The sequence below is a fragment of the Amphiprion ocellaris genome, chromosome 10 (assembly GCF_022539595.1).
Source record: "Amphiprion ocellaris isolate individual 3 ecotype Okinawa chromosome 10, ASM2253959v1, whole genome shotgun sequence".
Classification (NCBI taxonomy): Eukaryota; Metazoa; Chordata; class Actinopteri; family Pomacentridae; genus Amphiprion; species Amphiprion ocellaris.
This window is the reverse complement of record NC_072775.1, coordinates 24,858,203-24,886,174: the sequence shown is the minus strand read 5'-3', so window position 1 is coordinate 24,886,174 and position 27,972 is coordinate 24,858,203. Positions and strand designations below refer to the sequence as shown.

Genomic DNA, 27,972 nt, shown 5'->3' with positions numbered 1-27,972 from the left:
TCAATAACGACCTGGCCAACAACAAAACAGATTACATTTACAGCAATTCACACAGTATTACAAAACAAAAAACGCTATCACTTGTAAAATAGAAAAGCTAAAAAACAGTTGCCGTGGTCCTGAAGTGTAACTCTAACTGACTTTTTGAACGAAGAGAGCAATACGTATGAGGGGAGTTCTAGGGATTGTTGCAGAGAATTCCAGTCATTAGCAGCAGAAAACTGGAATGAGGATCGACCAAGAGTGGTACAGACTTTGGGAATGTTGAGATTAATGAAACTGTTAGAACAAAGAGTACGGGTGGAGTTATGAATGGTAAGTAACTAGGTGTAGCCTTGTGATAGGCTGGGTGTCTCCCGCCTTCACCCGAAGTCAGCTGGGATGGACTCCAGCCCCCCTACAACCCTACAGATGATTAAGCTGCATATTGATAATTGATGGATGGACATCAATCATCAACTTACACATTTCTTTGCACACACTTGGTGCTGACTTATAGACCCACCACTCAGCAAGTGTGATTTAATTCCATCAACTGATAACATACATTTTGAATGCTTAATAAATAAATGCACAAAACTTTTTTTCACATATTACTACTTTTTCTCATGAACTGATCCGAGCGGATGGGTTCTTTTTGTCTCGGGTGCGCCTTCCACATGAAAGCCCGTGCCTTTCTCAAACAACACACCAGTGGTACACCAATCCTGTAATTGTTGGACACCATAAAGATTGACTGCACATGGGAATATGTTTGTTGATGTCTTTTTGTTGTATTTGCACAATCCAAGTTTCAAATGTTACATTCTGTGTGTTTGGATTTGCATTAGGTTTTTGTCCAACCTAGATTATATTGGTTTCCAACTGATGAGATGACAAAATATTTGGCGTCATTTGCGAACTCATCTTTCACTAAATGTGTGTGTGTGTGTTTGTATTTGTTAATAGGGAGGTCCCGGTGCTCCTGGACTGAAAGGTGACAGTGGCGAATCTGGCCCACAGGTAAAAAGAATATGTGCAATAAGTTTTTTTTTTTTTTTTTTAAATTTCTGTACATCCCAACATAAGCAACTAGTGAAATAAGATGTCTCTTTATATTGAAGCATTTATATATCCTCTCCATAGGGACCTAGAGGTCTTCAAGGTGCAACTGGTCCACCAGGGAAAGCAGGAAAAAGAGTAAGAGTACTTTCTACCAAGCTCAACTAAGACACTTTTCCTTTTTTTTTTTTCAACCTTTATTGATTAATCTTCTCTAAAGCAACAGAAGAACAAGTATAAATTGGGTGATTTTCTAATATTCCAGGATCACAAGGACACATAGATCAATGTTCCAGTACCCAAACAGAAGTGTCTGCCTGGTTTCTAGCATGGCAGTGTTTCAAATCAGTCAGCTGCACCAAATAATTGTCTCTGTGTGCTGTTTAAATAATAATAATTTAAAAGTTTACTTATCCAAAAACTACTTAGAATAATTAGAGCATGTTCCCTGTGTTTTTTCTCCACAAGCATTCAAAGTGATTGATTATTTTCTCATGGGATTTCTAAGTTACTTGACATGATATCTGCATGTCCTCCAGGGTCGTAACGGAGCTGATGGTGCACGAGGAATGCCAGGAGAGGCAGGGGCTAAGGTAAAGCGTAGACCGAGTTTTCCAGAAAAAAACTGCCTGCTTTTGATACGTTCCCTGGCAGAGATTGTCGTTTGAAAAAGTGACACCTACCATTGTGATGGATAAAGCTGAATGTTTGATGCCATGCTTTTTCAGGGTGACCGAGGTTTTGATGGCCTTCCTGGTCTTCCTGGAGAGAAGGGACATAGAGTAAGTATGAAGCAAAGAGTTTGTTGAGTCAGGCAACAGACATCGCTAAAGACTTTTATCTGTCTCCAAAAATAAGATTCTACAGTCTGTTATTTCTAGTTCTATTTCTGAATACTCATTGATCACAGTCACTGCTGCTCTCTATCCTGTCCTCACAGCAGTATCCATGGTAAATAGTCTGCGCTTACACTACCGTTCAAAAGTTTGGGGTCACCCAGGCAATTTAGTGTTTTTCATGAAAACTCGCACATTTATTCATGTGCTAACATAAATGCACAAGGGTTTTCTAATCATCAATTAGCCTTTCAACACCATTAATTAACACAGTGTACCATTAGAACACAGGAGTGATGGTTGCTGGAAATGTTCCTCTGTACCTCTATGTAGATATTCCATTCAAAATCAGCCGTTTCCAGCTAGAATAGTCATTTACCACATTAACAATGTCTAGACTGTATTTCTGATTAGTTAAGTTATTTTCATAGAAAAAAATGCTATTTTTTTCAAAAGAAAAGGCATTTCTAAGTGACCTTGAACTTTTGAATGGTAGTATAGACAGTGTTTTTCTACCTTAGTGGTACTCAAAGTGCTTAATAATATCTATCATTCACACATCAGTGACAGAGCTGCCTTGCAAGGTGCTTGCCTGCCATTGAGGGTAACTTGGAGCATCTTGCCAAGAGCACTTTGGCATGCGGCAACCTTGCAATTAGTAGAGAGCCCACTGCAACCCCTGAACCACAGCTGCCCACAATAGATGCTGACGGGTAGTTAAGAGACCACCTTCCACCCATCTTAAGTATTCTCTAGTGCTGACAGAAGTGAGTTCTGAACCAGTGGAACTCATTAGGGCATTTGACCCAGTAAAGAGAGGTGTGGCCAATTCCAGAATCACTTGGGCTGCCTTTAACCAGGCCTGGAGGCAAATGAGGAGTGCTGGGTTTAGTGTTTGTGAAATTTGGACGGAGAGCCAGAAAAAGAGAGGACAGAGATCACAGAGTGGTATTTCTAGCCAGGCTTTCATGCCTTATCCTATACTAAGTAATTACAGGGACCAACAGAGGTAGGCCAATCCCTATTGAGCACTATAAATAGTGGAAACCATATAGGTCCATGCCAGTTGTGGTGACCATGCTTATGGTAAATTAAAGGCACTTTGTTGCCCATTTTTGTTGCTCGTTTTAAAGCATGTTGTGTGTGTGTTTTCTGAATTTTTTATATTTTTTCAAAAATGGAAAATTAGGATTCTTTTTTTTTTCTTAGCTGCAGACATCAATCTCGTGAACTCTGTTGTGACCCTACCACTCCCAGTCTTTATTGATATTCTTCTTCTCTGATATTTTGTCTCCAGGGAGAACAAGGCTCGTCAGGTCCTCCAGGACCTCCAGGAGAGGATGGTCCAAGAGTAAGTAACACTTCAGTCACCATCTGTAGTACCCTGTTTACAGCTGTCTTCACGATTACTCTGCATTCCTTAATGACCCACTAGTTTTGTTTCTAACTAAAGGGTGAAGACGGCCAGGTTGGACAGAGAGGTGTTGCTGGAGAGAGTGTAAGTACATCTATTTTCATCTGATAACAGTCAGTCATTACAGGAAGACAAGGTTGTTAAACTGAAGCCTAAAAAACATCCAGGCAAAGATTTGAATATGAGGAAAACATGTCACTTGTTTTACTTGCTACCATGAGCCTTATACCCCATGCATTCCTCAAAAAGAATTTTATAAATTATTAAAACACACGACCTTGCCATCCTCTCTTTTCTGCAATTGTAGCGACACTCCTGTCTGTAAAGCCTTTGTAATGTTGACCTTGCCAGGACAGAATGGCTTTGCATAACAGATCAGAAAGTAGACCTAAGAAAGGAGTTGTTCTGTCATTACCCATGAGAAACTGCCATAGTCTGCTTTGTGCTGTTCAAGTGAACCATAGAGCTACATGAGAAATGCTTTGCTCCCTGTCATTCTCCATATGCCACCATCATTTTAACAAAATGCTTTCATGGTATTTCGTCACACACTAAATAAGATGAAAGAGCAAAGTATGTGCACTGATTTTAGGAGTTAAAATTAAGATTTTAAGAAAAGAAAACTTTTGTGGACTCTGCATCTGCAGTTTTTAAATGTGACCACATGAGGTCAGTTTTTTTTCCTTATTAGGGGCAGTTATTGAGAATTCACTACACAGAACTTACACTGCAACTTATTTACAGTTTACTAGTGTCACATTTTATTCAGATAATACACAGTTTTACACAAAATTGTCATTAATCTGTGTTTAGGTATTGTTTTACAGAGCTAACTTTAATTTGCGATATATAGGGTCCTAGAGGTTTGCTTGGACCTAGAGGGTCTCCAGGTCCTGCAGGGCAGCGTGTAAGTATGGCTCCTTGTACTTTAGCCTCATACTGCTCATCGGATAGCTCTTGCTCAACACCGACGTTCGCTGTCAAATCTTGATCTCTTTAGGGTCTTCCTGGACTTGATGGGCAAGCTGGTCCCAAAGGAAACATGGTGAGAAATATTTATGTTTTGTTCTTTGAAAAGCGAAGCAGAAAATCAGACCGTGAGGACACATTTGTCAGGACCACCTAAGCAGCCACTTTGTCACTGGGCCTGCCTTGCAGTGGGTCAGTGACCTTTCACCCCTGTAGCATGACAAGAATGAAGGTCATAACTCATTTGTTGGTTAAAGACTGCAGATGATAGCAAGGACTATAGAAATATTACCTCTCAAATGTTCTACCATGGATTACAAATTCTGCTGACTGAGTGGTCTTGAGCTTGTGTAAAGGATGAAACCAAAAAGCCTATGTGTCAATTACCCCATGCATTCATATTTCTGGAAGTTCTTAGTGGGGTGGCTATATGAGGTTAACAGGTTATTGGTCAAGACGGTTAGACAAGCCCACATGTTGTCTGTGCTCACTGAGGCTCTGACCCAAAGAAAGAGAAGAAGCACATAACAATAGAAATGCAGTGTGTTACTCATTAATACCTTGAAAGTTGGTAGTGATCTCAGATAACGAAAAATCTGAAGAAACTTGAAAATATCCATTATAGTAGAGATTCCTAGATGGTTAATAAACCTATATGTTATGTACACAGTCTATTATATATGTGTTTTTAAGGCATCCTTTACCTGATAAGAACATGTGAACTAACTCCATTTGGATCCACTGTCAGGTGATTTAAAATTCGCTGAATGGATCATTTATCTAGTGTTTGTTTTAACAGCTGGAGTAGACTTCTCTGCAAAGGTCACATCTGTTGTTTGTATGTGTTTGGTTTGTGGAGCACTCAATCTGAGTAGGGATGCCAAACAACTAACTATTGAGTTAGTCATGTGCCTTACGACTTCAGAAGGTTTGCTCCTTGGTGCCCTTATATAAATCATAGGAGTATTTGATTGTATTAATCTAAATTGTCTGAATTATCCTGTAACATTTTTTCACTAGTTGGTGCAGCATATTAAAGCACCCAATAGAAGACATACAATGAAATCAGCATCAGCGACTGGAAATATTGATGACTTTTTTTCTTAATGTGCAAGGGTCCACAAGGAGAGCCAGGGCCTCCTGGGCAACAGGGTCTACCTGGTCCACATGTAAGTTTTTTTTCTTTTTTCCTCTGTATCTATCTCTTTATTCAAACTGTTTCTGATCAGTGTCGCCCGCTGTTTCCTTTCTTGCTCAGTTTCTTGATCTCTCCCTTCCTCTTTGTGCTCCCTGCCTGTCTGTCCTTCTCCTGCTCCATCCTCTTTGCCTCATACACTGTGCAACACAGAGCACTACAACCTCAAATGATCATCTGCTCTCCTGTTTTCTTAATCAAAAGTCAAGATTTTTCTTTTGCTCTTCTTTTGCTCTATCCACATTGTCCAGCTTTCATTTCTTAAGGTGCTGCAGTTGACACGATTTAATTTCCATTGTATCTCTACAAATAAGAAGTGTGTCCTTTCTGTCCTGCTGAGATTTGACGTATTGTGCTCATTTGATAGCATTTAACCTAATTCCATGATCCATTTAGTGGCGCAGTGACAAATACTCCATTTTTGAGTCATCTTTAATAGAAAACACTACCTTCAATATTTTAGCCAGGGACAAATGACCATTGCCAGGTAAGAATTTCAGTTGTGCTGACGCTCACAGCCTGAACAGGATGCCGTCATTCTTGTGGAAAGTATTAGCAGGAACCTATGCTGATGGTATACAGGCTGCATTATTACTAGTTCATTACAGTTACACCTGGCCAGAGGCAGGTTGATGCTTTCCAGTGAAAGCATTGGCCCACTGGAAAATAACATAGCTTGCTTATTTTAACTGTTATTCTTTTTTTTGTAATTATTCATGGATTGAATCATCAAGAAATCTTCAAGATTTAAAATGACTGTAGAAAGTAATGCACAGCTGAATGTACAATTCTGGAGAGAATGGCTAGAAGAGAGGGTGATTACATTACAGACAAGCAAATTAAAAATATAGTACGCCATAAAAATAGGTATGGAAATCCCCATATTGACACAAGCGATATTCTTTTACCCAAAATCTACCACATCATTTTTAATACCATGTAGGTCTACTTGTATATGGCTGACTGTTCTCATTACAGATCTGTTTCCATTGTCTTTCAGGGTCTTATTGGTCCTCAAGGTCCAATTGGGCCTCCTGGTGAAAAAGTAAGTACAGAGGGAATGCAGTCACCCCTTTAGTCCTCCACCACTGCTCTGCTGCTTCAATAAGGGAATGTTTCAGTCAAGACCTCATAAGTAATTCTGCAGATTTGCTGCTGAGCTATAGACCTTTACTCACTTCACTGAAGACAGAAACATACAGAAAGATGGACACATGGACTCACACACACTTTATAAGCTCAAGCCCTTACTTTGACTTAAAACATGTCAGTGGTTCTATCTATCTATCCATCTATCCATCTATCCATCTATCTATCTATCTATCTATCTATCTATCTATCCATCCATCCATCCATCCATCCATCCATCCATCCATCCATCCATCCATCCATCCATCCATCCATCCATCCATCCATCCATCCATCCATCCATCCATCTATCCATCTATCCATCTATCCATCTATCCATCTATCTATCTATCTATCTATCTATCTATCTATCTATCTATCTATCTATCTATCACCTGTATTTATTTATTGCTTGCTCTTTGTAGGGACCTCAAGGGAAACAAGGCTTGGCTGGCCTCGCTGGTGCTGACGGCCCTCCGGTGAGCAACACATCTGATGTCTTTTTCATTTTTCTGTCATCCAGACAAACTCCCGATGGATAACATGATCAACTGTTAAATGTCTCTAAATGCTTTTATAGGGTCACCCAGGCAAAGAGGGTCCTGCAGGCGAGAAAGGAGCAGCTGTAAGTATAATGTCATTTTGTTGGTAATTTAGATTCTATGGATTCTATGGTGAAGTATCTAATTACAATTTCTCTCAAAGCTTCATCAAAAGTGTTACCACTAAGGAAAAACAGTCGGTCTGGCAGTTTTGACAGATTATTCAGTTTAATTTTTGTTTCGCCAACATAATGTGCCAGAAGGGTGAGGTTTGATGTAAATGCACAATTAGGATACAATCAGATAAATAGTATCACAATATAAATGCACAAAATTGACATACACATCTTGACTTGTGACTAGTCTTTTGTCTTGTGTGGTAAAATGCAAAGATCTGGTACTAATGCAAATTATATCATGTATTTATAGAGCTTTTATGGATTTAGTGAAGAGATTTTTAGTTATTACTTCATCTAATTAAGAACAACGAATATTCTTTTTCAATGGTAGATGCACTACATGAGTGTAGTTATTGAACTCAACAGTTTTTTCACTTAGCAGTTTAGCTTGTCAGAGACAGCATGACTGTGCTATGTATCTGTAAAAGATTGACTTTTAGTTTCCAAGTCCATGTGTTTTTTGTTTGTTTGTTTGCTTTGTCTCAGCTCAGGACAGGCCCTATTATAGTAATGAAAGTAAAAGATACTGCAAGATGACGGTCAAATACTAGCTCTTTACTGTGTCACATTTGTCCAGTTTTTGATCCCAGCCACTGAGCATAGAAGGCATTTCTCATTGACTTTGATTTTGTTTTTTTATGTTTTTATCAGTGACTCCACCAACACTTTATATGCCATTTTTTCTCTTTTTTTCCTTGTCAATTTTTAGGGTCATCCTGGTCCTATGGGGTCCATTGGTTACCCTGGGCCTCGTGGTGTGAAAGTAAGTGCTATTTAAGTAATACAGTGCAAGTCTGCCACAATAAATTTCTACTTTCCCTGAATTTCGCTCTGACTATATTTTCCACTCTTATCAGGGCGCTGAGGGAATTAGAGGCCTTAAAGGTGGCAAAGGAGAAAAGGTAAACACTTCTTCAGCCTCTTCTTTTTCTGCAACAGATGACAGATGTCACTCCTCTAAAAATGGACCCATCAGCCTTGTAATTTCCCTCTCAAATGAGGCTTCCTTTCAACCCAGCAAGTGGAAAAACTCTTAAAGACCCATCAGGCTGGCAGTTAAGTCCTCATGCCACTGAGCTGTAATGGACTGTGGAACATTAAACTAGAATGAGCTTGTTTTGTTAGGCAGTTTCTCTGAAGATTGATCTGTTACCATTGTTTCTCTGGATTGCATTGGTCGAACTTAGCCTGTTGCTAGCGTTGTGTAGATTTTCCAACTCAGTTATTAGGGAATTTAATCTCTTCACTACTGAGTGTTTTGTTAAAGACCTCTTTCATTTGATACTTCTGTCTTATGTAAAATGCAGTTAAGCAAGTATTTTACCATTTCAAAGTTACACAAAAGGCAGAAGATTATGCTATTTTACTGTGTTATGTTATTTATTATCCGGTTTCGAGGTTTTATGCCTCACAATATGTCAGAACTTTGGCATCATTTCACAATATGTAGAAAATGCAGCTTTCATGAAACAATGACTGGAAGAAAAAAAACTGCATTCTTGGTTTGAACCACCAGGTGTCAGCAGAATAACACAGGGAAAAAAAAAGACAGGGAAACAACATTTCAACTCTTATGCGAATGCTTCATTAGAATAACCACTAGATGTCAGTATTATTCTTTAGGACTATTGGGGCTAAAGAAGTCCTAATCTTTCAGTAGTACTCCAAGACTTCCATGGTAAACCATCACAAGGGTTTTGCACTTTTATAGTCACTCAGGTGCTCCGTTTTGATATTTAGACAATTAAGATGTGGAATATTTTACTAGAGTTTATCCATCGTGTCTCATTCATACCCTCAACTGTAAACAATTATGCATTTTTGTCTTAAATCTCCAGGGAGAAGATGGATTTCCTGGCTTTAAAGGTGACATGGGCCTCAAGGGTGACAAGGTAAATCATCATCTCTAAAGAGAAAATGGATGCTTGCAGTTGCAGAGAGTGATAGGTGGGTTTACAAACATTCATTACATTTGTTCTCTCTACATTCAGGGTGAGGGCGGTTTACAAGGACCCAGAGGGGAAGATGGCCCTGAAGGTCCCAAAGGCAAGTCAGGACCCAACGGAGAAGCTGGTCCCATGGGATCAGCTGGAGAGAAGGTAAATTATCATTTCTGCAAGGTCTGAAATGTAAAGCATTGGATTTTTATGTTAAGAAATGCCTTTATTTGGGCTAAAGTTTGAGCGCTTAATTGCATGTGATAATTTTATACGAATGCAATTAAAATGTTTTGTCGAGCAATTCAAGGTTAAAACATAGGTATGCAATCACTGTATATGTTATTTTTAAAGTAGTAATGTTCTAAGAACAGTTTCTAAAGAACTGAAAAGACTACAGAAGTTTGCTATACTTTTGCAGCTGTCCTGATCCTCTTGGAGGTTAGATTTTTGCCACCTCCCCTTAATTCTACAGCAGACTATTTCCAGTTTAAGTGACCTGTGTTGCTAACTTTCTCCGTAGAGGTTCGATCTTACTTCTTAGTGCTGTAATATTAATCCTCTAATAAACTGGTTTTAAAAATTTTCACAATTCTTTTTCAAGAATAAATGAAAGTGATGTCTTCGAAGATAGATGATAGTTTTTCCTGCATTATAGTTGTGACTGATGTATTGTTTTCCCACAGCTGAAGGCCCTGTGCAACCTATTTTGCAGCTAAGTGACACCATTGAAAGCAAAGTAATAATCATGGGCAAGAGAAATTTGGATACAAGTAACTTCATTCATTTTAATAAAAATTTCACTAGGTATGCAGATGGGCTAATGTTAAATCATGCTGAAACAGACTAAATTGATTCCTTTTTCAATGCACCTTTTGCTACTGCGTATTGACAACACATATCACATTTTGGTGACATCTTCAACCTGACTTGCTCAGCATTTGTTTACCAGCACAGTAAAAATTCATATTGTTAGCACCAATGTCAAAACTGTTGGCTTCTTACACAAATCAGTACATAAAAATATATGACTTGACTTAATTGGAAAAGCACTGGAAAGAGTTACATCAGATCTTATGTAATTCCTATTGACCCTACACCATCTGAAAAAATGGACTAAAGGAAACTCACACGTAGGTGAAAAGCAGAAAAGTCGATGTACAGATGATGTCATATTCATAAATATGGTATTAAATTTTCCCCACACCAGAGGAAAAACTTTATGATTATAAGTTTATTGCTTTTTGCAATGCTTCTGTGAATTTTACTGCAGTTTCTAACAGTGTCTGGTGGCACAATGAAAATTTAACAGGTTTTTTACTACATTTTAGGGAAAACTTGGAGTCCCTGGATTGCCTGGGTATCCTGGAAGACAAGGCCCCAAGGTGGGTGATGAGAGTAAATAACATGATATCTTGATCAATCCAGTGAAAGTTGTATTATACAAACCCCGAATCCAGTGGGAGGGTAATGATTTGGGCCATGTTGAATGTCTTGGTCAGGGTCAGTTTTCCGACTGGAGATTGTTGACAATGCAGTAATGTGGCTGGTTGAAGGAATTTCGAACTGTTTACTCACTCCACTCTTTTCAGTGTCAAACTGTTATATTTCCATTCTGTATCTGCATTTGGGGCTGCACAGTGGCTCAGTGGTTAGCACTGTCACCTTGCAGCTAGAAGATCCTCAGTTCGTGTCCAGGCCTGGGCCTGGGATCTTTCCGTGTGGAGTTTGCATGTTCTCCCGATGCATGCGTGGGTTTTCTCCGGCTTCCTCCCACAATCCGAAAACATGCTGAGGCTAATTGGTGATTCTAAATTGTCCGTAGGTGTGAATGTGTGTGTGCTTGTTGTCTCTATGTGTAGCCCTGTGATAGACTGGTGATCTGTCCAGGGTGTCCCCTGCTTTCACCCTAAGTCAGCTGGGATAGACTCCAGCTCACCCACGACCATAATGAGGATTAAGCGGGGTATAGATAACAGATGGATGGATGGATGTATCTGCATTTGTGGTTGTTCTCCTGTCTGTCTTTGAACATAATCTACCTAAGTATTGGCTGTTTACATACCCTACCAGACAAAAGTTCTCATTCATTTGAATGAGAAAGTGTGTCCAAACGTTTGACTGGTAGTGTATGTGAATATATATCTTTATCTGTGTTGATTTCCTCAGTAACTTTGTAACTCTTCATCTAGGTTTGGCTATTCTACATCCACCAATATCAAGCCACATGTCTTTTAAAATATGCTGGTCTGCTGACTAACCATTACACAAACACAAACTCAAGCAGACTCCCAACTGTACACCCTCCACAACGCGCAACTGGCATGGTCACCTGCTGTAGTCATCAGCTGTCCTCTCTCTTTAAGCTATAAATGTTATCTAACATTCTGGCATCCCTTGCACCGTGGTGCTGACCACTATCAGGATGTGCTGCTGTAGCTGGTTCCTCTCTGTGGCTGTCAGCACTGACACCTTGGCACTGATATGATGGGTCAGAAACACCTACTCTCACAACATCCAGATAGGCAAATCTCCTGCTGTCACTGCAAATGTCAGCAAAATCTGAGCTAAGCATGGCCCCAAAGCTAATTAGAGACTGTGACGAATAGACTAAGTGGAGGAGATACAGAAGAAATACAATAAAAAATGGGGTCAATGTGTCCAATAATTTGTTACTTTCGAATAGAGCCGTTTTACTATCAGAATCGATTTGATAAGTAATAACAATTATAGCAAAAACACAAAGGACACTGGTTTGTTTAAGTCCATAAATAATTATAAGCAAAGGCTGCCTACAGAGGTCCCCAATAGAGTATAGGATCCTCTTTTTAGACACTATGTGCTTCAAAAAACTCTGTTCGGAGAGATAATAAGGGCATCCTTACTTTGGCATGGCATAAATTATGCCCCTTGCTTTAGTGTGCATTTGAAGAGTTTCCTTCTCAAGAAAAAGGAAAGAGATATCCACAATTCAAAATTTGTTACGCCCACTCTAACTTAAAGCAGTGGTAACTTGGATGCTTTTATAAACCTACTCATTTTAAAGATACCTTTTTTGGCTTCTGTTGTTTCCTAACAGGGCTCATAACATTAGAGATCATTTTTTGTTAGATTTTACTAAGTCAGTGTTATAAAATGTCACAATGTCCTTACAAGTAGATTCAGGGTCAAAGTGTTGGCCCGTTAGCAGCCTTTATGCCCCTCAATCAGCCTGTGCATGAATCCCTCCACTGGCTGTGTTTTTGGCTGCTGCACCCCATCACTCTCTGTTAACAGCTTTCCCACACCGTTAATTCTGGAGCCGTTTGCAATAGCTTCAGTGGACTGTCTTATCTCTGTGGCACAAGTCAGGCTTGTCCAGTACCAGCTCTCCTTTCAGTTTGCCATAACTGCACCTCTGTGAAAAGCAAATTAAGTGGCATAGATCTGCCTTTCCTGCTGTCTCCACAATGTTGGGTTGTTTGCTTCTTGCAATTCTGTCCACGCCACCTTGTTGTGGTGCCCTTGCCTATACTGCACAGTATTATGCCTCATATACATATGCATGTGAACAGTAATGAGCACTAAAGATGTGCGTTGCATTTGAAATTATTTGACACTCAAAACACAAAGATGTGCACATGACCTTGATGTGCAGTGGGGACAATAAAATATTTAATTTAAATTGCAATTTAATTCTGCATAAAGTGAAGCTGTATTGGTAAGCTGCTTGGTGCTCCTGTTATTCATCCAACAGTGATTTCCCTCCTAGTATTTGTTTGACTGGCACCATCTCCACTATCAGAAAGCACAGCCGGCAAAAGCCCAATAACTAAATTGCTGATGGGTATCAAAGGGGATCCTCTGTTTCCCCTTCCTTTGTCTTTATTTGCTCCCACTGCCTTTTTTATCTTCCTATTTTGCTTTCTCACTGTGCTAACAACCTAACAACACCTTTGTCTGTCTATGTGTCAGAAAGTCTCTAAGTGATGAGGCGATTTCAGAGAAGCCTTAAAAGAAGGTGCTCATGTCTCTATAGGGACCCACAAAATATAAACTGTAGCCTGATGACATTTGCTTGCTAGCATTTCAGTCTTTTGTGTGAAAGGATTTCACAGTTTCTCTTTTTATTAGCCTTGGTCACTAAAGTGCAAAAGGAACTCTGCTACTTCTCCTTAGAGTCAGTGACATTGTTACTGGTCAGAGACAATTTTAGTCCTTCTTCATACTGTCCATGTATTTCTCCTTTCTGTTGTTCCTTGTCTCTCACATTATTCTCTACTTGCTTTGCAGGGCTCCAATGGCTTCGTTGGATTTCCTGGAGCAAATGGCGAGAAAGGAGCAAGGGTGAACAAAATTTATTATCTTCTCTCCTGTGAAAGACATACAAACTTAGTCACTGGGGGCTGTCCAACTGAGTGCAGGGAGGAAAGTATAGCGAGTGTAAATATTGAAACACAGCATAGTCAGTGGAACTTGTGGCACAGCAAGTTTGGATAACCATTGTACTTATAAACTACTGCAAAGTACACAATTAGCTTTATTCCATGTACCAGACCTTGCTTGTACACAACTGAATAAGCGCTAAAGTTTGTTCATGAATCCCAAAAAATGCCAATGGTTGTACAATGAGGATATCACTGTTTTAAAACCCCGTTTGTAGTTGAACTACACTGCATTATGGCCCTCCAAAACCATTGGCATTGGCACTGCTGGGTGAGGGCTTTTTACAAAGTTTATAAGAAAGTTTTAGTGATTTGATTTTGTTGTCACATAATCATCAATGAGTTCTACTGATAAGGTCTGTCATTTCATTTCATCTTAATTGCCCTGGATGAGGTTAAGGTAGGTGAAGATTTTCAGCATCAGACTCTGAACACCAATTCTTTATGTGTCTTGTTTTGTCATGTGGACCTTCCACTAAAGATCACCATAAAGATTCAGCCTTTGAGGGACGACTGACAACTGTATTCAGCTGTGTGAACGGTAGTGCAGTTGTAAAGGGTTACACAATAAAGGAAGAGAGGGAGGATTGAAGAATGATGGGGGTTATTACTGACAAGACAAGCTCGTCTGCACTGTCAGACAGACATTGAGAAGCAGACACGCTTGGCCCCAGCATTCTAGAGCTGACAGGTAGTTGAAGCTGTCAAGCGCCTGTGGGTAACCACTTACTGCAACAATTTGATTATTTATTTTTGTGCAAAAATGCTCAGATGTTCAAATCTATTTGGTATTAAGAGAATAGCTTTGCTTAAACTTCTGTAAAGAGATTTTGCAAAGTACTGGCTGATGGTACAAAGTATGATTTTGTCTTAAATCAAAGCTTTTGTTTTTTGTTTCCCAGGGAATTGCTGGCAAATCTGGTCCTAGAGGGCAACGTGGCCCGACGGTAGGCAATTTATCTGTCTGCCAACTCAGCCTGAGCCCTCCACATAAATGACTGTGAATGAAAATGTCATCCTTTGTGTGGTTGTGTATGCGTTTTGTGCTTTTTTTGTCTTTTGAAAAAGATATTGAGATTAGTTAACATGCTGTTTTCTTTACTCTATGATTTCTGTATTGTTTCATATACAATAAATATAGGGTCCACGTGGTGGGCGTGGTGCTAGAGGACCAACAGGAAAGCCCGGTGCAAAGGTAAATGCCAAGGCCATTTGAAATTATAATGGTGGGGCTGTTCATAACTCATGTATCTATAGTTTTATGATTATATACAGAATCTGCAAAGAAGTGAAAAGAACATAAACAAAATCAGTACTCTGAATGTAATATTTACCTGTCATGTGAAAAAAAAGATAATGGCAGGTCGTGCTGACATATTGCACAACATATTACACATAGCTAAGTCTGTGTGTGTGTCATTTGCAAGTGTAATAATATATATAAATCACATTAAGGGTAATTCTTGTGTGCTAGATCATGTGGATAAATGTGCACATACTTGCTATGTAAATTCAGCATCAGGGCTTGCATGCATTTTTTTTCACCTTCCACACTCTGACAGTTTTGACAAAGTTCACAATGTTTCTCTGTGCCTTTTCTTTGTCCTCAGGGCACCTCAGGCAATGATGGACCTCCCGGCCCGCCAGGAGAGCGAGTTAGTATTTGATTTCGTTTTATCAGTCCCCCATGTTTTGTGCACAGAGCTAGTGACAGCAGCCGTATCTCAGGTGCATTGTGAATTGCAGTTATTTGTGACATGTAAAACTGCAGTGCTGCAGCTGCCAATTTCATCAGCTAATTAATTTCAAATGAACAATCACAAAAGTATAATTTGTCTTTTGTTTCTTTAACTCCTACACATTGTTAATAAAAAGGGTATTGACAGTGACATTAAGGTAGTGAGACATTTAGTTGGGTGGATTTGCCAACTAAAATCCAATTAAATTCCAGTTACATATGCCATGTGGAGTTTCTTTTCCACTCTTCTTTGTGGTAACTACATTTGCTTTCTTTTCATCTAAGGGACCTCAAGGACCACAGGGACCAGTCGGTTTTCCCGGCCCCAAAGGCCCTAATGTAAGTAGCTGCTGTCAAACTGTCTGTGAGCTGGCACCATCCACAACTATGTTGACACTTCTCACATAAGCTTTTCAAATATTAATACACACTTGATGTCTAGATTTTGATGAACTGTACACCTTTTCACCTACAGGGCCCAGCAGGGAAAGATGGGTTGCCCGGTCATCCTGGACAGAGGGGAGAGACGGTGAGTGGGTCGTTTTGCACATTAATGCTAATGCCCTGCCATTATACCCTAGGCATCTTTCGGCCACTCAAATAGGTATTGTGGTTTAATTGAGCAATGGTAAAGTACAAGTGAATTTCACTAAGCTCAGTTGTGCATTCCATCCTTTGTGTATTTTTTATAAGGACTTGTCTGCCATAATTTTTTTTGTAATTGCCTGTTTGCTACAAAGACTAAATAAGTAAGATAGTGTAGCCTTAAAAAGGGCAATAATAGAGCATCAGAGATGGAATACAGTGTATTTAAAATGCAAATCTGTTTTCAACTGAGGAAGTCACTGGGCTCTTCTGACAGTCTAGGGGCTCATCTTTTTTAGTATGGGGGCCAAAAAAGAAAGCTAAAATACTGTCCCTCTTTGTTTTTACCCTGACCTATGGCCCAGAAACTCATATTAGTCATGTTATTGTTTGTTACGCTTTGATAAGCACCTGTTCAAACATCTATCTTGTTAGCTTTATAATTTTGTGGAGCACTTGTTGCTACAAAAGCTAAACAAGAAAAGCACTCCGCCAAGGCAGTTCATTCCCCCATATGGCATTGTCAGAAATGCAGCATTTTTTTGTTTTAGAAATGCAGCATTTGTTTATTAGTTATTGATGATCAGAAATTACTGCAACATAGAACGTGGCCATTTAATACAGACCATTTACATACTGCACAGGAGCAAGAGGACATAACACGTCTGTGACACTCTACCTGTGTACAATCATTAATGTCCATGTTTTCCTCTGCAGGGCTTCCAAGGAAAGACAGGACCTCCAGGCCCTGGAGGAGTGGTTGGACCACAGGTACGCATACAGTAAACTACATGATTATGTTTAGGTTCCACCTCCTCATTAGTGCACAAGTTCTGTGTTTATTGTTGGTAATAATGAAACACTGAAACTTAACTAAGAACCTGTAACAACAGCTGATCCTAAAAGACAATACATGTATGCACAAACTATAATCAAGATGCATTACATTCTCCTGAAAATCTTTAGAATCCTATTTGTCTTTAGTGAGATCTTTTATTTGTACAAAATACTTTAGATGATTGCCACTCATGTAGTCCTAAGTGGGTGAAAAAGTATGACTCACTATCACATGTGAGGTGCATATGCAGCTTCAATGTAAAACATAAAGATATAATGTTGCCGTTCGTCAGACATAGTCAATATAAAGACAGGTCAACGTGGAAAGTCCATATATGTATCTATATATATATCCTTGTCCTTGATAGGGACCAACTGGAGAGACAGGGCCAAGTGGAGAACGAGGACACCCAGGCTCCCCTGGTCCACCTGGTGAGCAAGGTCTACCTGGAGCTGCTGGAAAAGAGGGTGGAAAGGTGAATGAGCATGCATTTTAGATGCTTTTCAAATGTCACCAGTCATGAGTATTTACATTTATTATAACACGGTTTATTTTGGCTCATCTCTCATTTCTCCTATGTTAGAGAACCACATTGGAGTGATATTGCCAAGGGAAATAGATGAGGTCATTAACTCTTAACTTTCCAGTAGTGCATTTCTCAAACTAATAATTAGTAGGCTAACTTACCATGTTGTTCGCTTGACTTTGCACCATCTATGCAGCTGTGATATGTGCTCTGCTACATGTACTGCTGACAGTGCTGAGAGTGTTTTAAAGATTGAGGCCAATGTATACTCTGCTAGACAAACCACATGGGAGTTTTGCAGGGATGTTATTCTGCATTATGTACTTTTAAAGAAGAAAGAAGGATTCCATAGTCATGCATCTCAGACAATATATATGCTAATACAAAATATATGTGACAGGTCATATCAACTGAAAATATCAGCCAAGTGATCTGGAGCAGGTTTGGTTTGTAATATTATTAACAGGTTGAAAACAAGCAAGACATATACAGTTGTTGCCAGCAACTACTGTGTATTATATTGATCGATTAAACAGATATGGATATTTATTGAAATGTAATTTTTTACATTGTCCTTTAAACAGCCTACATCAAAGTACATACTTGTACTTTTTAAAATGGTTCTAGGAGCTCTTTAAGACTTTATTTTTCTATTTCTGTTGTAACAAAACACTTTTATTGTTAAAAATGGCTGGTTTGAAAAGATTACTTTTTTGCAGAAGTGAACACGATTTCCTAGTATGGCAGATGTGTATATTGGTCCCATAGTGTTTAGGAAAATTGAAATACATTGGTACAACAGCAATAAAAAACAAACACTGTTGCTTTTGTTTGGTGTTTGTTACCCTATTTTATTCTGTTATTCTAAATAGTTTTGTAAAAAATTGGAAACTCTGTTCTTTCTTTTCTCTTTACCTCTTAATCACTTGCCATTCCAACAGTCAGTTATAATTTTAGCTGTTACAAACAGATCATTCACTATAATTGTTTTTCTCTACCATTCTCACAGATTCAGCTCTCCTCATTGTTTTTCACCGAAAGCAATCCTGTGTTTAATAATGACCTGACGATAATGTCAGTTTTGTGAATTGTTGTGTCTCCTTCTGTAGGGTGATCCAGGTCCTCAGGGTCCTGGTGGCAAGTCAGGACCTGCAGGCCTGAGGGGCTTCCAAGGGGCTAGAGGTCTTCCAGGGGCCATGGTAACACTGTTTATCCACAGATTTACACACTCATGCAAACACATTCACATGTCCACATAGAAGCGTGTCATCCCACATCCTGAGCATGCACCCAGCTGAATTTAGCTCCAAAACCCAATTACCAGGCTAACAACCTGCTGTGAAACCAAATGTCAGGCTTGGCTGTGGACCAGACTAAAAAGTACAGAACTGGCTTACATAGAATTAATAGAGACGACTAAGCCAAACACAATATTGACATATTTTATCATCATCAATATCAGCAATTTTAAAGCTGTTGGTTATTGCTAATGTGGCTTTGGCAAAACATTTAACTCATAAAATGTCTCCCTCATGAGTTATAGTCTGCATTTTATAAGCATGTATTTCTTGGAGGTACACTAGTACAAGATCTTTTCCTTGAAGGAATTCTAGTTTTGTTTTCAATCAAAGAATCAGTCAGAGCCTTTGGATTTTGATTCAAACCCACAACTTAGTTGCAACATCACCTGTGCCTTACCCTGCTGAGTGACCCAAATTAATTCTCAAAAGGAGTAGGTGTGAATCAGAAAAAGTTCAAGGTGAGGGCAGTTCGGTGTTATAGGCTGACTAAGGATCAGCCTGAGGGACTGTGGCTGAAGCTCATTTCAAGGCTGACCATTAAGAGAGCACATGACAGCACTGCCTAGACTTATTACAACCGTTATGTTTGTCCCATGTGTACAGAAGGATGGCTTTCCTTTTATAAAGGCAGCACACATACACCGTGAGCAAACACAGACATCCACCCACTCTCTCTCAAACTGACCTCATATAGTAACACACAGACACTCATGAGTGTATATACCTGTTACATGAGCAAAACCTACACCTTACTCTGTTTGCTGAGAGGGTGCAAGTAAACACATGCACGAGTTGCGCCAGTAAGCACGCATACAGTTTATTTTTCTCTTTTCGATAAGCAAAGAAAGATGCGCACATAGACACACACACCACACACATCACACATACACACACATTTCATTCCATTGCTCAAGTTTGAAGTAAGGCATAGTGGTGATACAGGGGCCAATAAATAACTTTTTGTGTGTCCAGCAAAGAAAGATTTATCCAGTCTTCTAATGCACCATGGTGAAATGTGAATGCCAGGGAGGTGGAGCGCTTGCTTGGCAGCCTCTGCACCCCCTGGCTCTGTAGGAGCCTGTAAATTAGTTATTATAATGAAAGTCTTTACTGCCTCTGGTGAACTGTGTTTTCCATATGCAGTCTCAGCTTCCTGCTGCTATGATTCAGCACAAGCATCGCTATTCAAGGGCCGAGATCTTAAAGAGATGACAAGGGGCCCAGAGATAGATGGACTAAACCTAAACTTGCTGCCCACCGAGGGCTTCAGGACTTTGTCGTCTCTTTCCTTTTTTTCATTTCCTTTGAAGCTTGTGTAATGACTCATATTGCATTAATAATATAAATATGCCTACAAATTGGGCTGCACAGTGGTGTAGTGGTTAGCACTTTCGCGAAGTGATTGTTTGTCTTTGTATGTAGCCCTGTGACAGACTGGTGACCTGTCTAGGGTGTCCCCTGCCTTCACCTGAGTCAGCTGGGATAGACTCCAGCCCCCCCCCCCCCCCCCCCCCCCCCCCCCGTGACCCTAGTGAGTCCATAGATAATGGATGGATGGATGGATGGATATGCCTACAAATTAGACTATATCATCATTTATGAAGTAACAGACTTTTTTTTTTCTGGTGGAGAACTGAACTGCAGCCTAAATATATGTTTTAAAAGCTTTCTATTTCATTAATGAGTATTTCTATGCAGTGACATTGTATTTCTGAAATTCGTGAATTCAGACAAGTCTCGTCTCTGAAACCCTGCTCACTGAGATCATAAACAGAATGTAACTGGGATTGCCTAGTTGTTTAAAGAACAACTTAACACCAGGCTGAAAAGTAATGCTTTGGTGCCTTTCATGGCTTGCTCTTGAAATAGTTGATACAACTAAATTTCTTTCCATTTAATAATTACCTACAGTATTTCCTTGGGCACCTCTTGATTTCCACCAATCAAGAAAGGTTTTATTTTATCTGCCCGTGTTTCAGAGTCTTCCACTGAGATGTCTGGTAGCTGAAGAAGACAAATAGAATTATATTCTCAGTGTCTTTTTGCTTAGTATTATCCAGGAACCTCACAGTGAGCACTTTTCATCGGGACTATTTCTTCAATAGAAATTATGTTTGACTTATTTTTTTAGTATTTTTAGCACCACAAACTAATTTCCTTTCATTTCCATGTTACTGAGGTTGCAGAAATCCCACAGACTAGGCAAACAACCAAAACTGGCTGCATGTGTAGATTCAATTAGAGGGTAGTGAGACTGTATGTTTGGTCTGTTTTGCCCAAGTTGCTGGTTCCTGCGTATCTGTTTGGGTCCAAGTCCTCTATATAGTCCTGCTCATACCCACATATGCACATAGATCCATACACACATGCATGCACACATACAATAACATTTAAAGTCCCACTTGACAGCTGTGATTACTGCTCTTTGAATAGTTTTGAGTGGTGGCCCACAGTGAGTGAGATCTAACCCTCTCCTGTCTTCTTCTTTCAGGGTCCAGCTGGCTTAAAGGGAGGAGAAGGGCCTCAGGGTCCCCCTGGCCCCATTGTAAGTAGCCTGTTACTATGGTTACCTCATCTCTCTTACCACAGAGATTGCAGTGAAAAGTGACGTGTGCTTTTGGAGAATGGAGTTGCACATGCTGTGCACAGCTTCATTCTCCGGTCATTCAGCTGCACATGTAATGTGCTGCTGGATGTATCTGCAGAACATACATAAATATCATCAAGCGAGTGTTAATTTTTCTAACTGTAAATCAACAGTCATTTTGGTGGTGGTTTTATTTCATTATTACATTGTCGAGCAGGGGCCACACAGGCTTACAAACGAATCTACAACAGTTTCATAAAAGCAATATCCTGCTGTAGTTGTCGCGTTTTTTCCTAACAACATTGCTTTGAGGGGTGGCATCGTCACATCACAGCTCGAAGGTCCTTCACCCTAAATCAGCTGGGATAGGCTCCAGCCCCCCCATGACCCCACAGAGGATAAAGTGGTGTAGAGATAATGGATGAAATGACTGACATTGCTTTCAAGAATGTCCCAATCACTCCTGAATAGTCAAATTGAACAAGTTCCATCCCTGTATCTTGATTATGTTTTCCTCCCATTTTGTAGCTACCATAGCAACTCTCGTGTCACAGATGAAGGAAACTTTTATTTACCCTGTTTAATTTGAGTATGACCAATACTTTTAGAGAACCTTTTCACTCAAATGGTAACACATGCAATACATTTGTTTTTTCTCTGGGATTAAGTCTTCTTATCCTTAAATCACAATAAAGGATATTCGCTTACATACGATTGCTGCCATATATACTGCATCGTATCAGACTTGCTCCTACATAGTTTGCGACCCTGAAAAGAAGCAGGAGTGGCAGTGCAATCCGCTTTTTTTCTCTCTTTGTCTCTGAGCCCCTCAGTTAGCTATATATGCAATGAAAAGCCTCAGGAGCTCCGGCAGTGATTCTGTACAGAAAGCTGACTGACAGGCAGCTTTGAACTGTCTGACATTTTGTTCAAGCGTTAAACGCAGGCTCCCGATAATTGCCCCAGCTCACCAGCGACAGAGCAACACCAGATTAGATGTCAGCGGATATGCAGAGCATGGATGAAAAGATGATGAAAGTGAGAAGATGGGGCATCCTCTGAATGAGTGAAACCATTTCCACTCCGAAATGAGATAGTTTTCTTAAATGGGCTTGAAAGTGAGCCATTGGCTGAAAACATGTGATAAACTGTTTTGGTAGTGTTTGAAAAACTCCTCAAAAAAGAGGCCGGTGTGCAATGCCCACGCACACAAGAGATCTGATATTTTCTTCCATCGATTTTCTGCCAGAGATTGAGCTGCTGTTGTGCTTTAGGAAAGTCTGAGAGTGCTGTGTGTGTGTATGTGTGTGTGTGTGTGTGTGTGTTGCTTTTTCATAGTCTTTTTAGAGTGTTATGTGTGTTTGAAAGAGACAAAGAAAGAAAAGCATAAAAGAATGACAAGAAGGATGAATGTGACAAATCGCAGATTTTGTGTATGTGCATGTTTTTGTGTTGCACTTTTGATTTCTGGCCAGAAAATCGCACATGTGGGGTAAAAAGAAAAACGTGGGTAAAATGAGAGGAAGCGAAACAGAGAGAACTTATTTCAATCAAAGAAACCGTGTGTGTGTGTGTGTGTGTGTGTGTGTGTGTGTGTGTGTGTGTGTGTGTGTGTGTGTGTGTGTGTGTGTGTGTGTGTGTGTGTGTGTGTGTGTGTGTGTGTGTGTGTGTGTGTGTGTGTGTGTGTGTGTGTGTGTGTGTGTGTGTGTGTGTGTGTGTGTGTGTGTGTGTGTGTGTGTGTGTGTGTGTGTGTGTGTGTGTGTGTGTGTGTGTGTGTGTGTGTGTCTCCTGGTGGGTCAGTTGGCAGGCTGTGGATGACAGTTTGGAGCTGTGTGTGTGTGTCACCAGCAATGTCTGTCATAAAATGGGCCAGGCATATGAGTGCCAGGTGGCATCTCACATCAGCAGCTGAATCAGTGTGTGTGCCTGTGAAGCTTTGGTCTGTACACATTTTCGCATTTCATTTTGTATGAAAGCAGCATAAGACTTTGCCCGTGTAGGAAGAGGCCATAATGACCAACTGATCAAAGATGCAGTCACAGTTTACGTGATTTGGACCACCTACGGAGTGATGAGCACACACCTGTGAATAGTGAAGAACAGGGCAATGAGACACGCTGATGTGAGAAAGAATGGAGAGACCTTCTATATGTCAGAAGAAAGCAGCTCAGAGTTCTCATAGTGGTGAGAGTTTGAGGCTGTCAGCAAGGTCAACTGCAGTAGGCTTGGATTTGATTATTGTTGTTAATCATAGCTTGCTATACTATTGTTGCTTAAAAAAACAAAGAAAACTAATTAAATAAAAAGGTTACACTAACTAGTCAAAAATTTGGACACACCTTCTCATCCAAAGGTTTTTATGTAATCATTTTCTATATTGTACATTAATACTGAAGACATCAAAAGTATAAAAGAATACATATGGAACAAGAAAAGCACTCAAAGATCGCAATACGCCTCCAAGGCTGCTCAGTCATTGTATCATTTCCAGCAGCTGAAATCTTGAAAAAAGGCAGAAATCACAGCAACATAGAATGTGGCCATTTAACCCTTTGATGCGCAAAATGGGTAAAAACTGACCCAAATACAATAGAAAATGGGTATCTCCTGACCCATGCTGCCATCAAAGCGTTAATATAGAGGTACCCACAAACAAAATAACCTTGCGCTGAGCACAGGTGTTCGTTTTGCAAGTGTACATTATGTACAGATACCAAATCGCGTGACCTAAGTATGTTGCGGGCAGCGGGAATTGATGGAACTCAGAAACGCCCCCACAATTTAATCAATTGTTGCTTGTAGCATTTCTGATGGATAAGTCCCAGTAAGTCCACAATGGTCGATATGTAGTAGGATCACAATCACGTGATCGTCAGCAGGCAGCTGACATAGTGTTCACTTGTAGTCTTAGTTACAATGATGCCACTATCTGGCAATGATACAGAAATCTTTAGCAAATCGTGGATCCAGACTATAAGCCGCATCACTGTCAAAATCTAATCACTTGGTTCTTGTGTCATTTCTGAGCTTCCCTGAAAATTCCATCCAAATCTTCCATTCTGTTTTTGAGTAATGTTGCACACAGACAGACAAACGTACACCGGTCATCACATAATTCCGCCGCGTTCCTTGGTGGAGTAATTATGTTGTAAACCAAAAATTGTTAATCTTCATTATTAATCTACAGTGTAGAAAATAATACAAATAAATAAAAAGCATTGAATGAGAAGATGTGTCCAAACTTTTGTGTATATTCTATATCTACAAATGTGTGCTTACAAAGTAACACAAATTCTCTAAAGTTTTGTGTCCTTGTGCAGAAGGTAACATTTTACAGCCAACTTTTTATGTCTATAAAGAAGCCTGTTCATTCAGCTATAATTAGCACTCTTCACATTGTTGTGGCCATACTCAGTGGAAGTGGTATTTGTTAAAAATGTCTTTTTAGACAGCTCTTCGAATGAAATCAGTCTTTTCATGCTTCAAATTAGACAAATCACACTCTCGGTGGCTTTCTGCTGTTTTTACCTCTCCTGGAGGAAAGTGACTTTTCTATTTATCTTCCACATAATGAACTAGTGACTGATGGGTGTTTGGTGACAGGGTTCTCCTGGAGAGAGAGGTGCTGCTGGCCCTGGAGGTCCCATTGGTCTGACAGGACGTAATGGTCCACAAGGACCACCCGGTCCTGCTGGAGAAAAAGGAGCTCCTGTGAGTTTTTCTGTTGAACATTCACACAGTGAAATGCTTTTTAAAGTTCCAAGTTTTTGCAGTACTTTCTAATGAGTATAAACAATATTCTTTATAGGGAGAGAAAGGTCCTATGGGTCCTGCTGGCCGTGATGGCATTCAAGGTCCTGTCGGTCTTCCTGGTCCAGCTGGTCCACAGGGTCCCCCTGGCGAGGACGGTGACAAGGTGGAGTATAGTTGTAATACTAGTAATCCTTTATGTAAATATCCACGTCAGACTGAGATATGGTTCAACATAAAAGCACATAAAACCTTTGGTAAAAAGTAATAGCAGATTGAGATGTCTTCAGAGTTCTGCTTCAATATCTGTATCAGCTTCCTTCCTAATGAGATCAGAACTAGTACAAGGTCTTCTTTAACACAAACATATGATTCTGATAACATCAAGAGTACAGCACCTGCCATATCTAAAAATGTCTTTAGAAATGTATGGAATGTCAGATGTACTTTGTATCTTCTGACTTTGTTTCTTTGGCATTTAAAAAAAAAACTTCTCTCATCATGATTACTTAAGACACACCATGACTATTTTCAGACTGTTGCACTGTTGTCACAATAAACACATATTCCAATGTCATACAAACACGCATATCCTAATATACAGTACATATATAGAAAATGCCCCCCATACCACACCTGAACAGATATGTTTTTTTTCAGTTACTCTGCTTATCCTCAAGCTCGTTATTGCAGAAAATCATATCCCTGATAGAATAGACTGTTCTGTCAGGGACCATTTATTCTTTTGCATTCAGTAAACAAAATAAGCATGCTCTCAAAGCATTAAAATATTTCTAAATGCAAATAGAGAAACACATACTTGTACAAAAATAGCCAATTGTTTACACAGCCTGTTTACCCACAGGCCAGCAAATCTCACATCCACAGCTGATACACTGAACCACAGATCTGCATTTTTACATTTGTAACCATCACACCTCTCCGATCCTGGTCACGTCTTCCACCACACCATTTTGTCAATCATTGTGCCAATGGGGTTAGACAGGGAGCCAATCAATTAATTGCAAACACTCGCCCAAGGTCTTTGTGGGCCAATCAAATTAGAATCTCTGGAGAAATATTTACTGCCTAATCATGGTAAAGGTGACACTTTAAGATATTGGACTTTGACTTACGGCGGGAGGCAAGATCTTTTTTAAGATAGGGAGGAGAGATGTGAACTCTGCTGTGTTTGTATTGCACTGCAGGGCGAAGTCGGCGGGCCTGGACAGAAGGGAAGTAAAGGAGACAAGGGTGAACTTGTAAGTCTGTTATTCTTCTCTTTCTATTCAGTTTTATCAAACAGTTTCATGTAAAGCAATGAGTCTGTTCTAAAGTTTTGGTGCACTTAGAAATGTCCTTATTTTTGAAAGACAAAAGTAGTTTTTTTCAATGAAGATAACATTAAATTAATCAGAAATACAGTCTAGACATTGTTAATATGGTAAATGACTATTCCAGCTGGAAACGGCAAATTTTTAATGGAATATCTCCATAGGGGTACAGAGGAACATTTCCAGCAACCATCACTCCTGTGTTCTAATGCTACATTGTGTTAGCTAGTCATGTTGAAAGGCTAATTGATGATTAGAAAACCCTACTGCAATTATGTTAGCACATGAAAAAAAATGTGAGTTTTCATGGAAAACGTGAAAGTGCCTGGGTGACCCCAAACTTTTGAACGGTAGTGTATGATCTATGCTAATTGAGCAAAGAACACTAATCTCAGCTGCTGATGTTTCGAATGAAATGAATCAATAATCTGTAGCATACAAAATACAAACTGAGGTTCTTAAATGCTTACCTAAATGATTACTTCGGTTCCAATAACGACACCAGTGCTCCTTCCACATCTGAAATATTTTTCATTCGAAGGTTTTAGTCATCACAAACATCACTTAAAAAATAACTACATAAAATTGAATTCAGTTTTTCTTTCTAATAGAAATGGCATGCCTTCAAGGAGACTATTTGTAAGGATGCCATGTTTATGCTAATAGTCAGACCATAAAACGTTACTGTCACTTCTGTTTGTAGGGTCCACCAGGCCCAAGCGGTCTACAGGGCGTTGTTGGAGCTCCTGGTCCAGCCGTGAGTATCACTTTGTCTTGGTGTTTGATGTCAACCCTGTCAAATATTATTATGCAGTCAGAGTTACTTTTTACCATCAAGGATGTCATATTCAGGAATAAAACATGAAATGAAGAGAGAGCTGCAAACGCCCACTTGATAACCCTTCCACACAAACATTCAGTGCAGATATTATTTTCCAACCTTGATTTGGTAGATACTGAATTTTTAAAAAATCTTTTTGTCCAACATTTCTGATGCCTTCAAAATGCACATACTGTTCTCCTGTCAGCCCCTGATTATCATAGTGGCTTTTGGGTAAGAACAATGAAATGAGAAATCAAGTTTGAAGTATTTATTTTAATTCAAGGCCTCATGAAGGCAGCAAAGCTAATCATTCTAATCAAGAATTGGAATTATCCCAAATGCCTGCTGGCAGAGATTTTGAACTAGTCATCTACAGTCCTGCAGCCTAATAGCAATGTGACAGAATCAAGTCTGTTTCTGCAGGGCTTTACCCTATTTTCTGTTTGTTTTCAGCTATTGTCCAAAAACAGCAACATGTTCTGTATGTAGGTTTTTATTTTACCTAACCATTCCTGCCTGACGATAAGTTAATTGTGCTGTTCAAGTGTTTAGATAGATTGGAAAACTGGACAGTTGGCTCATAATAGTGCTTGGTTGGAGACCCCTGTTCCAACAAGGTAGCCAGATTTAAATAAAAAATGTTTTCTTCCCCAGATGGACAGAAATTAAGTACTGTTCCTGCCTGGTCAGTGACACAGTATGCAAGCAGTATTGCCTTTTACTGTTAGCTGTGCATTCCAAAAACCTTTGGCAGCAGCTCCTGTTCATTTTAAAATCTGCATCTTTTTATCGTAGCAATTTTAAACAAATTTCATTTTAATCGTA

At 39.6% G+C, this 27,972-nt stretch overlaps 1 protein-coding gene across 6 annotated transcripts in view; it reads left to right on the top strand.

Annotated features, from left to right (window-relative positions):
• Positions 1–27,972, top strand: part of LOC111574170 (collagen alpha-1(XI) chain-like) — a 94,811-nt gene that overhangs the window by 41,704 nt on the left and 25,135 nt on the right. For all 6 annotated transcript variants that reach the window (XM_055014106.1, XM_055014104.1, XM_055014105.1 and 3 more), the window contains 31 exons: positions 949–1,002; positions 1,126–1,179; positions 1,581–1,634; positions 1,770–1,823; positions 3,175–3,228; positions 3,331–3,375; positions 4,145–4,198; positions 4,292–4,336; positions 5,376–5,429; positions 6,456–6,500; positions 7,009–7,062; positions 7,164–7,208; positions 8,014–8,067; positions 8,162–8,206; positions 9,143–9,196; positions 9,296–9,403; positions 10,573–10,626; positions 13,514–13,567; positions 14,568–14,612; positions 14,807–14,860; positions 15,276–15,320; positions 15,689–15,742; positions 15,879–15,932; positions 16,706–16,759; positions 17,194–17,301; positions 18,462–18,551; positions 21,145–21,198; positions 24,844–24,951; positions 25,049–25,156; positions 26,199–26,252; positions 27,028–27,081. In XM_055014106.1, the coding sequence (XP_054870081.1) occupies positions 949–1,002; positions 1,126–1,179; positions 1,581–1,634; positions 1,770–1,823; positions 3,175–3,228; positions 3,331–3,375; positions 4,145–4,198; positions 4,292–4,336; positions 5,376–5,429; positions 6,456–6,500; positions 7,009–7,062; positions 7,164–7,208; positions 8,014–8,067; positions 8,162–8,206; positions 9,143–9,196; positions 9,296–9,403; positions 10,573–10,626; positions 13,514–13,567; positions 14,568–14,612; positions 14,807–14,860; positions 15,276–15,320; positions 15,689–15,742; positions 15,879–15,932; positions 16,706–16,759; positions 17,194–17,301; positions 18,462–18,551; positions 21,145–21,198; positions 24,844–24,951; positions 25,049–25,156; positions 26,199–26,252; positions 27,028–27,081 (1,863 nt within the window). The remainder of the gene's footprint in view (positions 1–948; positions 1,003–1,125; positions 1,180–1,580; positions 1,635–1,769; positions 1,824–3,174; positions 3,229–3,330; positions 3,376–4,144; positions 4,199–4,291; positions 4,337–5,375; positions 5,430–6,455; positions 6,501–7,008; positions 7,063–7,163; positions 7,209–8,013; positions 8,068–8,161; positions 8,207–9,142; positions 9,197–9,295; positions 9,404–10,572; positions 10,627–13,513; positions 13,568–14,567; positions 14,613–14,806; positions 14,861–15,275; positions 15,321–15,688; positions 15,743–15,878; positions 15,933–16,705; positions 16,760–17,193; positions 17,302–18,461; positions 18,552–21,144; positions 21,199–24,843; positions 24,952–25,048; positions 25,157–26,198; positions 26,253–27,027; positions 27,082–27,972) is intronic.